General features: G+C 45.1%; 1 protein-coding gene across 3 annotated transcripts in view; it reads right to left on the bottom strand.

Annotated features, from left to right (window-relative positions):
* Positions 1-2,402: 2,402 nt before the first annotated feature.
* The window catches only part of ILF3 (interleukin enhancer binding factor 3), a 32,011-nt gene continuing 23,581 nt past the window's right edge, over positions 2,403-10,832 (bottom strand). For 2 of the 3 annotated variants that reach the window (XM_073622579.1, XM_073622580.1), the window contains exons 18-20: positions 4,763-5,212; positions 3,809-3,928; positions 2,403-3,691 (exon numbers count right to left, since the gene is read on the bottom strand). In XM_073622579.1, coding sequence (XP_073478680.1) covers positions 3,555-3,691; positions 3,809-3,928; positions 4,763-5,212 — 707 coding nt within the window. In that variant the 3' untranslated portion in view covers positions 2,403-3,554. The remainder of the gene's footprint in view (positions 3,692-3,808; positions 3,929-4,762; positions 5,213-10,832) is intronic. The other variant, XM_073622581.1, reaches the window with a different exon arrangement.

Below are 10,832 nucleotides of genomic sequence, written 5' to 3'. Positions count from 1 at the left end.
TCTTGGTGTTGTGAAATCTCTTTTCCAGTGGTTGGCGGGACAGCAATATACATATATTTATTGTTCTTTGCGCTGATTGATGTAACTCTTGACTTTACCCTTTATCAGCAGCCATTGGGGGAGCTGCGCTGCCCTGAGCCTGTCCTTGTGCCATACATGTACTCGTTGATGCCCCTCTGCTGCATGTGAAGCACTGCCAAAATTGAGTTCCACCTGGTGGTCATGTCAAAAACCAGGTGGTTTAGGGGCAGATAGAAGTCCCACTGAATCAGCCAAACACTGGCTGTGTATAACTACCTGAATTGGCTAGACTCTTCCAGCCTCTGCCTTAAGGTCTTGCAAACCTGGGGACCCGTATAAGACATGCCGCGCCACCAAATTGAGGACATGTGCCAGGTATGGCTTGTGTAAACTCTCAGCGAAGGGCAAACTGAAGGTTAGTGCCATCACACACCACCATTCCTGGCTCACGCTTCTGTGATGTGACCCACCCCTGGGCCTGCAGAGCTCAAAGAATCTCTTCTCCAATGTAGCTCCTGTCCCCTAGACCAGTGGTTCTCAACCCTGTCCTTAAGTACCCCCCCAACAGGCCATGTTTGCAGGTTTTTCTTTATCTAGCACAGGTGCTTTAAATCAGAGTCAATGTCTTGGTATTTAACAGCTATTTTATATAAGAGAAATTCCCAAAACATGGCCTGTTGGAGGTACTCGAGAACAGGGTTGAGAACCACTGCCCTAAACAGACCAGCTGAAGCACTGCATTGCATCTTTTAGCTGGACTTGTTGAATGTCCCCTTGAACACTTAAAGGTTACTGGTGGTTCATAGGATAATCCAGCAGAGAAGGTCATGATAAAGGGGGGCTGGAGGTTTAGCTGAAGGGGAAAAAAAAAAAAAAAAAAAAAAAAAAAAAGCCAATGTAAACAAGCCAGATCACCATTCTAACAGGTGTGAAGGAATAGTTTGTGTCCCAACAAAGTCATAAAAGCACCCCAAACACAGTATAGTAAACCAATGGCTAGGCAGATAACCCTTTGATTGCCACTGATGCTAACCCCTTCCCAATCCATTATTAGTACAGCTAGTGCATATTTTTAGCTAGGGTTACACCAATACTTTTTTTGGGGGGCACGAGATGGACTTTTAATCATTTCTACAATCTAACCTTTAAATTTTTTTTTTTTAATTTTTCAGCCCAGAGGGCTTTGGTGCGCAATCAACGGTCTTAACAGACCTTTGACAAAGACTGAGGACCCAAGCTTCCCCAGTCCCTTTCTCAGCTGCACTGAAGATAATTGGACAGGAGACAACAGCTCCTCCCCATTTATAAACTGAATCATCGTAAACAGTTAACGATACTCTGTTATGAATGGACAGTCAGTGATCACTGACTGTCCATTCACAAAAAGGAACCGGATTACATTTACTGGCTCCTTCCTCTGCTTGCCATCCTGACAGATCTGGGACGAAGACACCGGAAGCCAGAGGAAGACCTGGGGAGGACGCAGGGGACATCGTGCTGGCAGTTACATGCACAATCCCCCTGTATAGGAGACTTTCAATAACTCAGCTGACAGCCACACGAGGGAGAGGAAGATAGCAGCTGTCAGCTATTGAAAGGCTATACTGGGGATCCGTGCCTATAACGGCCACACCGATAACCTGTGAGGCTGCCCGGCTGAAGTCAGCTGACTGGTGAGGAATGTGAAGTGGGAGGGGCTGAGGAGACCCCATCTCCTGATTTCGGCATAGGTGCTATTGCTGCGAGACACCACAGAGCTGGAGACCGTAACATTGCCTGTGATTAGAGTTACCATTAAAAGCCCCCACTACAGCTCAGATTAGCAGATGACCTTGATCAAGAGCACCTAAGTTGGCTGATCCCAACTCCCCACCAGCACTGCGAGAAGGAATAAAAATAAAGCAAACATGAAAGGGAGAGGAAAGGAGGGGAGTAACAAAAAGTAGAGAAAAGAATAAGTGCAAGAACAAGACGGCTAGAGAGGGATATATTTTTTTTTTTTGTAAATGCATATTCCTCTAGTGTACTTGTCTCAATCCAGAGCACTGTCATTTGTCTGCTGCTTCCCGCTATCTGCACAAGTCACTTCTGTTTTCTGGACACAGAAAAAATGGTGATGGGAGGAGCTCCAGCTCTGTTCCTTTGGTGTTAAGAGACCCCCTCCACAGCACAATCATCTGTATCTGTCCCCTGCTTTACAGAACAGAGATCCTGTGTAAACGCTGCACTCTGGATGGAAGTAAAAAAAAAAAAAAAAAAAAAAACAACCGCAGATTAAAGCTAAAACTTCTGTAGGAGGATTCGTATCATCATCTGAGGCCAGTCACCTCACTGGGTATAAATGAGGGCTTACAAATAAATGTTACAAATACGACAAGATGTTTTGTTTAAATGTTTATTTATCTATGTTTCGGCTCACTCCAGATACTGCCTGAATGAAACGAGACACTGAAAAAAACCCTTGACACGACCCACTGTCTTAAAAATAATATCTTCACTTAAAAAACAACAAAATAGCAAAAAGGAAACAAATCTCAAACACTAATGCATTAAAATTACATAAAGCTTGTTAAGTCACTTCACAGAATCATTCAACAAGGAAAAAAACAGGTGTAGATGACTATGTACTGGTCTTGAACTTAAAACCGACAACTGCCATGAAATTACACAGGAGGCTTTAAATGGGCTGTTGCATACATTGATGCAGTACCACCCAAAAGGAACCTTGTGGCTGCAAATCTTTCCTTTTACGCAACACTGCATCTAGACTAAATATGGAATAGGTGTACACCAAAAAAAAAAAAAAAAATTTGTTATCAAGCAAAGCTTGTAAAGATTACACCTTGCTTGAACACCTGGTCAGGTGGTTACTGACAGCTGCAGGTTTGAAAATCTGACTTTAGAAAAATGGTCTTAGTCTGGCCAAAACTAAAGGAAAAACCATTTGTGGTAAATCTACCCCTTGCATGCATCCAAGATGCAGAGAAAACAAGGGAGAATATGGTTTATGGGCCAAGCCCAGATCACTCCGATACTGTGATAATTAACCCCACTGTTCAAAGACTAACAGGACCAAAGTCTTATCAGAACATTCCACTGCACCACAACAAGCAGAGTGATTTTTATGTGACCGTTACATCTGTGACAAATAACTTACACTACAATGCTGTAAGTCATGACAAGACCCAAATATAGAAGTGACACAAATTTCTAGTGAACTTAATTGACAGAACTGAAGTTTAAAAAAAACATAAGTCTTTATGGAAAAATAAAAAAATATGCACAACAGGCCTTCTGCTATAGCAAAGGGTGATACAGATACGACACTGGGACCCAATATGAAACATTTTCACACGCTGGGAGAGGGGTAATGTTATGACCTAAAAGCACTGCAATGTCAGGGGGGTGAAAGGCAAATGACCTTTACCCATAGCTGCTGTAAAACCATCAAGTGGTAAAGTTTGGGGACCCTCTTGGAACAGGGGGAGGGTGGACAAGAGGGGAGACCGAAGGGGAATTTTGGGGCACAAAGTCTATCTGTACTGGTAATTCATGCTGTGATCTGCAGTTCTGCCATAATTGCCAGTTCCTCCTTGAGCTGCCTGGTAAGAGGGGGGAGCTTGATTGTAGTTTTGTGCAGGACCTTGATTGTAGCCCGTTTGTGAGTAGCCTAAGGGATTAAAGAGAAAGTACTCAAATCTACAGCAAGACTCAATATTTGACTTGATAATTTCATAGAGAATTTAGAATTGAATACAATATGAAAACAGGCAGTTAATTTTTTTACCTTGGTATGAGGTATTGTTGGCACCACCATAATTTGTATTTGTGCCAGAGCTGTAACCAGTGTTGGCTGGTGTGTATGAACTGCCACCTCGACCACCTGATCCATCGCCAGCATTATATCCTGCAAAGAAAAGTGGCTGCTATTACCTTTCACACAAGACTTGCAATTGTCAGAGAAGCAGAGGCACAAAGGCCACAACACCATGGTATCTTTATATTCATTACCAACCTCTCCACTTTTTCCCTGGCAGAATGTAGCCGATTAGAATTGCTTCTGTATGCAGCTACACAGTGCACCATGGTCATCGCTACGGATTTTGTAGCCATCTAAATGTTTAGAAAGTCAAATTGCCTAGTAACATCTGTATCCAGACCTCATTGGGAAATTTCTAGCAACAGTTTTCAAAGTAATTATGTAACTGCTACAAAATTGTACAACTACCAAGCCCAAGCTTAAATTAATTTCACATGCTTATATGGGCCATTATAAAACTGAAAAGAAAGTGGATGAGGGTGAAGTTGCTGCCCATAGAGCTTAGAAGTCACCTTTAAGCTTGCAGATCTGAATTCTCAGAAAAGAGGCACCCATTGGGCATGACAACCCTCCAGCCACAGAAGAGCTCATAGACCCACTTTCCTATGAAGTGGATCCCTCATGAGCATCCAGAATCTGTAGGATAATGAGCAACCCCATTGGTTTAGGTAGTTCATTTAACCAAGAGTTATTCTGCTTCTGGTGGCTGCAATGCAACTCCAACTTTGTTTCCCCATTTTGAATGATTTGGGATGTCGATTGACGAAGACAAAAGTTCTGTTGAGTTTACAATGAACAGAACCAGATATCACATGTTACAAGTTTTAAGAGGGATTAACCTTTGGTAAGGCATTCAAACCATTTAGAAGCTGCAGAAGGCTGGTAATGTCAGACCCACACCTCAGTCTACTCAAGTCTCACCTGACGAAGCCCCACTGTTGTCTACTCCAGTCTCACCTGACGAAGCCCCACTGTTGTATGTGTTGGAGTAAGAAGAATAAGAGCCGCTGCCGCCCCCTTGATTTCCCTGGTTATAGCCTCCCTTCTGCTTCTGTGGTGGTGTGTAGTTACTGTACTGGTTTTGGTTGTAGCTCTGCTGTTGCTGGGATTGGTGTGACTGGTAGCCCTGGTTGTAGGAAGGCTTGGACTGTTGCGAATGCTGTTGGGCTGGGGCCTGCTGTTGCTGCGGTGGTTGCTGCTGTTGGGGTGGCTTCTTTACAAATGGTTTAGGGGGAGTTGGTGCAGTATAGCTTTCTTGATAGTAATTGCCATAGCCGCCGCCACCACCAGAGCCATAGCCCCCTGAGCCAGAGCCAGATCCAGAGCCTCCACCTGAATTGCCAGATCCACCGCCATTGCTGTAAAATTGACCTGTAAAATAGAGACAAAAAGGTTATATGCACATCAGGACCAATCTGCTGAACAAAATTTGTATTTAGGTCTGAAAGGTATACAGCAGTGCAATTAACTTGCTGTATAAAAGGAGACTGTCCAAATGCTAACGCAAGACCTAAACCCATCAATTTAACATTAACAGTTTCAAACAATTTGGAATGCTAACTCACATTTGCCTGTGCCCTGAACTAAACTGTCAAACCATTAAGCCACCAGTGTCATAACTAATGACATCTGCAGCATCCTGGCAGTTGAGGATCAAACAAAGGCCAAGATGGCAGCTCCATTGGCTAAAAACATGAAGCGTTTAAAGTGGAACTTTAAAGTTTCACTAAAGTTTGTTTTTTGATAGAGCATGGTCCCTTGCCACTTGATAGCCCCCTTAGCAGCACTGTCTGCTCCTTCCTCCAGGTACCACATTCGCAAGCTGTGTGCTATGGGGCAGACTCCTGAACCAGGCTGTGGACATCAACAAATGGTCATTAACAACTTGCCGACTGCTGCACGCCACTATAAGTCAGCACAATGGCAGCGGTGGGCATACCTGCAAGTCCGCTTTCATTGGCGGGGCTAGCAGGCACGCGCCTGCTGTGTACAGCATGACCGCAGACTCGATTGTGTCATGGAGCCACAGAACAGGGAGATGCAAACAAGAAGCAGCGATTGCTGTCATGTCAACGGTAGCCCAACCCTCCCACAGTTACTCACTCCACCCCTTCCCTGCCAGTGTCATTTACACAGTAATCAGTGCATTTTTATAGCACTGATCGCTGTATGACAATGGTCTCAAGTGTCAGTGTGCCATGTCGCAGTCATGATAAAAATGGCCAAACACCGCCATTAATGAAAAAAATATAAATGCCATAAAAATGATCCCCTATTTTGTAGATGCTATAACTTTTGCACAAACCAAATATAAGCTCATTGCGATTTTTACCAAAAATATATAGAATACATACTGCCCATAACTTTATTTTTTGGGGGATATTACAGAAAAAGAGATATTGCTTTTCTTCAAAATTGTCTTTGTTTATAGCGCAAAACAGGTGATCAAATCCCACCAAAAGAAAGCCATTTGTGGGAAGAAAAAAAAAAGTCAATTTTGTTTTGGTATAATGTCGCACGGCCATGCAATTGTCAGTTAAAGCGTTGCAGTGCCGAATCGCAAAAAAGTGCTCTGGTCAGGAAGGGCGTAAAATCTTTCAGGCTGAAGCGGTTAAGCCACACCCTCTCCCTCACAGGCATTTGACAGCAGCAGGCACCTATTGGCTCCCACTGTCCTCAGTGTCTCCTGCGCAGAGGCAAGAGTGGTGCTGCAGCCAAGACAGCAATGGATCAGCAAGAGGCAGGTTTTGTTTTTTTTAGCAAGGGGGGGGATTGGTGTGGGATATTTAACTTGCGATACAAAAAAAAAAAAACAAAAACCACCCCACTGAATTAGTTTTGCACAGAGCAGCCCAGATCCTCCTCTCCAGTCCCCCTTAGGCTCTTGGCCCCTCTCCCTCCTGTTCAACGCCCCCACAGCAAGCAACTTGCTATGCGGCACCTGAGCTGCAGCTCCTGGTGTCCATTCAGGCATGACGCCACTGCCCAGCCCCCTCATTAGCTGACACCACCATGCTGTGGTCTCAGCCAATGACACTCCTGCAACACCCCTGGATCTAGAGGGACCTCAGGTAAATATTAGGGGGCTGCTGCACACAGGCTTTAATGCATAGAAAGATAAACACTACAATCACTTTAAAAGGGGTTGTAAACCCTTGTGTTTTTCATCTTAATGCATCATATGCCTTAAAGTGACAAACACCTGGCAGTGACCAGCCCCCGTTTTAGTTACCTGAGTCCTGGAATTTTACGCAGAGACATGCATTTCCTCTGCCCGGGGTTCTCAGCTCTCGGTTGGATAGATTGAAAGCGGGAGCCATTGGCTCCTGCTGTCAATCAAATCCAATGACACGGGTGCGAGGCCGAGTCCGGCATTCGTGTCTATGGACGCAAGAGCTGGACTCTGTAGCGCACTTCTCCTAGGGGAAGATACAATGCAGGGGTGGGGGGGGGGGAGCCACGAGAGCCACCGGGGGACCCCGGATGACAAGGTTCAGGGCCACTCTACAAAACGAACTGCACAGTGGAGGCAAGCATGACTTTAAAATAACAAATGCAAACCTTTACAATCACTTTGATGCAGGGAAAGTAAACAGTCCGATTCTGGAACCACTTTGTAAGTTTGTTGGCATGGAATCGTGAAAGGCCAATCCAACATGGCTAAGCTGTGCATGATGCAGAGAACATACAAGGCATCCAACTCAACAGCAACACTGAGAACAGAAGCTGTGTACATGCCTGGATTGGTTACCATTTCAATACTGGGCACTTTCACCCCCTTTCTGCCCAGGCCAATTTTTAGGACTGTCACGCTTTGAATGACAAATGCGGTCATACAACGCTGTACCCAAACAAAATTTTGATCATTTGAGACAGATAGAGCTTTGTTTTGGTGGTATTCACTGTTTTTTTTTTGTTCAGCGAAAAACTAAATACATTTGTTATAACATTTTGTAAATAAGTAATTTTTCTCCTTCACTGATGGAGGCTACAACAGACACCCAGAGGGCATTTATAAGGCACAAATATGCAACACTGATGGGGCTACAGTGATCAGTGCAGATCCCCCAGGAAAACCGCTTATTGGCTCTCCGCTAGTCAGGTGCTGTTAAAATGAGTAGAGGAATGTGGATAACTGCCACTTTCTAGTTACACCGATCAGCTGTGATTGGACACAGCTGATCACATGATAAAGAGCCTACCTCATAAGCGATGCAGTGTGTCCGATCGACACCGCACTAATCACCACGCTGTGTGCCCGAGTGGCATGTTCTGAAGGATGTCAGGACATCCAGTCAGAACAGGAAAGCCACTGCCCGGCCATCATTTTTGCTTTATGACAAAGGGGATGTGGTTTAAGGATAAAGGATCACTTCACCTTTGGTAACATGTTCAACATGCAGCGGGGGGGGGGGGGGGGGGGGGGGGGGAGAATCTCCATGCACCTGCTGCAACCATTTGACAAAAGCATGACCATGCAGGGCTCAGCCCACACATATCGGTATCATTATAGAACTCTGAAAGAATTAGTACCAACAGCCTTTGCGGCTGAGGGCTTGTAGTTCTCAGTTACCGTATTTATCGGCGTATAACACGCACTTTTTCACCCTTAAAATCAGGGGGGAAAATCACAGGTGCGTGTTATACGCTGATCGCCACAATACACATAGCCGAGTGTACTCTGCTCCGCTCAGTCACGCCATTGGACCTGTGTTATGTCTATCATAGGGTGGGACTGGGTGTGACTGAGCGGATCTCGGCTCCACCCAGTCCCTGCGATCTCAGCTGCGCCATATTTAAATCTGGACAAGGCTGCATTGATGGGCAAGTTTTGCAAGTTTTTCCCTTAAAATTCCCTCCTAAACTTGGGTGCGTGTTATACGCCGATAAATACGGTAACTACCAGGGAGTTGTTGAGCGCTCTAGGTAGCTCATTGATTGTGCTGGTCATTATGCAACAGCCTGTACAAGCAGACAGCTTACACCGACTCTACAGGAGCCCTGCATAGCTAGAGAGCTGACCACAGGGTGCTAAATGAACAGGATAAGCGTCAGTCATCTCAGAGAAACTGCAGCACCTTTACATTATACATAATGCTCAATGATGGATCTCCATTTTTGACTCCATTAGAGGTTCACAATAGGCAAATACACTGTGCACTACAAGGGCAGTCACTGTAGATCCAAGGGGGGGGGGGGGCGCATGCAAGGAAAATATAAAAGCTTTTTTGCTTGCACATAAGATCCTCAGCAAGTGCAGTGTCGATTTGTCTTCAGTAAAATCAACCCCAATGTGGCAAAGACCTGACAAGTATGCTTCCATTTTAGCAGCTATAGGAAAAGCCAGAGAGCGTTTTCCCTTGTAGCAACAAGCATTTTCAGAATGAAATGTCATTTCTAACAAAACAGTAAGCTGAATAGAGCACCAACTCTTCAAGGGGCTGCATCTACCCAATTTCCAGAAAAAGATGGCACTTCGTATATTTGCTATCATTCTCAAGAGAAGGGGGTATAAACATTTAATGTTATGCAGTGGCAAGATTACAGAAGGGTTCAAACTGGAAACCAGGGGAGCAATTCAATCAAAACCCCCTGATGGTCACAGAAGATCAAAAGGTCTGTGTGCAGTTCATAAACCTCCACCTTTATATCCCTGCATTAAAGGCTTCCTTTAAACTCTCCAAAGCATTGTCATCTCCACACACATTGAATAATTTAGCTTGGTCTGGCATAGCCAAGAGGAAGCCAATGCCATCTGACACCTTAGAGCTTACCAAGAAACGAGATTGTTAGCTTAAAGCATGGAGTTTCCTTTTAGGAAAACAGTGGTACTCCAGGCAAAACAGTTAAATAGTTATACCAGAGCGACTCAAGGCAAGCTGCTGCTGTACCTTCTATGAGTGTCAAAATAGGGATGACCACCCACTTGTACTCGTCAATCCTGAGCCGACAGGGTCCCTGCTGCCAGTCCAGAACTTGAAATTTCTGCCGTTCTTTAGTGCTCCCAGGGTGGACCAGATAAGATTAATATTTGTCAGTGCAGTTAAATCAGAGTTCCACCCAAAAGGGGAACTCCAGCTTTAAGCACTTCTCACCCCCCTACAGGCCAGATTTGGCATGTCATTTTGGGGGGGGGGGGTGCATTTGCCTAGTTTTGAGTGGGACTTTGGCGTGCTTCGGGCCACCTAGGAGACTCCTTTCCCCTCTCACCAATCTTGTGGGACACGCCACAGGTCCCAGAAGATTGCCTGCCCACTTGGAGAGCGCCTGTGCAGTGTGCGCCCAGCCATGAAGCCACAAGCTGTCACAGCCAGGTGCCCACAGTTTCAATGGCAGCGCCGCAGGGGGGGGGGGGGGCTCACTCCGTGAGGCAGCATCGCTAGACCATGGGACAGGCAAGTATCTATTAGAAAAGTCAGCAGCTGCACTTTTTGTAGCTGACTTAACTAAAAAAGTCTGGAACTCTGCTTTAACATGGAGGCCGCTAACCAATCAGAATTCATCTTGTCCACCCTGGAAGCTCTGACTAAGAGGGAGAATAGCAGCGCTTTCAGGAGCCCTGACAGCTCAGGATCGCCAAAGGCAAGTACAAACGGGGTCCACTGTTACGTAACCTAACAATATTACTGGCACAGCCATTTACTGTTCTGCCCAAGACCAGACTGAGTATTTACTGAACTGGTGCTGTAAGCTCCAAGGTTCCCATTTTTGCACATCCTCACAAAACACTATGCACAAGCATCCCAAATATGTTTAAAGCTTTACAGGCTTGTATTTTTATTTTTCTTAGCAGTTACAAGTAGCCTTGGAGTTGTGTAGTACCTTGGCCTAGGGACAAGCAGTGAAATATGCCAGTGGTTACACAGGCAATGGAGTATAAATCGTTCCACACGATTAGGTGAGGCACTTTACCATGTTCGTTGGAAAAGCTAACTGAATTTAAGTCAGTACAGACATCAAGTGCCTGCATGTATGTTAATGAATGCTCCGC

Source organism: Aquarana catesbeiana, linkage group LG03 (assembly GCF_042186555.1).
Source record: "Aquarana catesbeiana isolate 2022-GZ linkage group LG03, ASM4218655v1, whole genome shotgun sequence".
Taxonomy (NCBI): Eukaryota; Metazoa; Chordata; class Amphibia; order Anura; family Ranidae; genus Aquarana; species Aquarana catesbeiana.
Note: the sequence above shows the minus strand (reverse complement) of the source record. Positions and strands in the feature narration are given on the sequence as shown.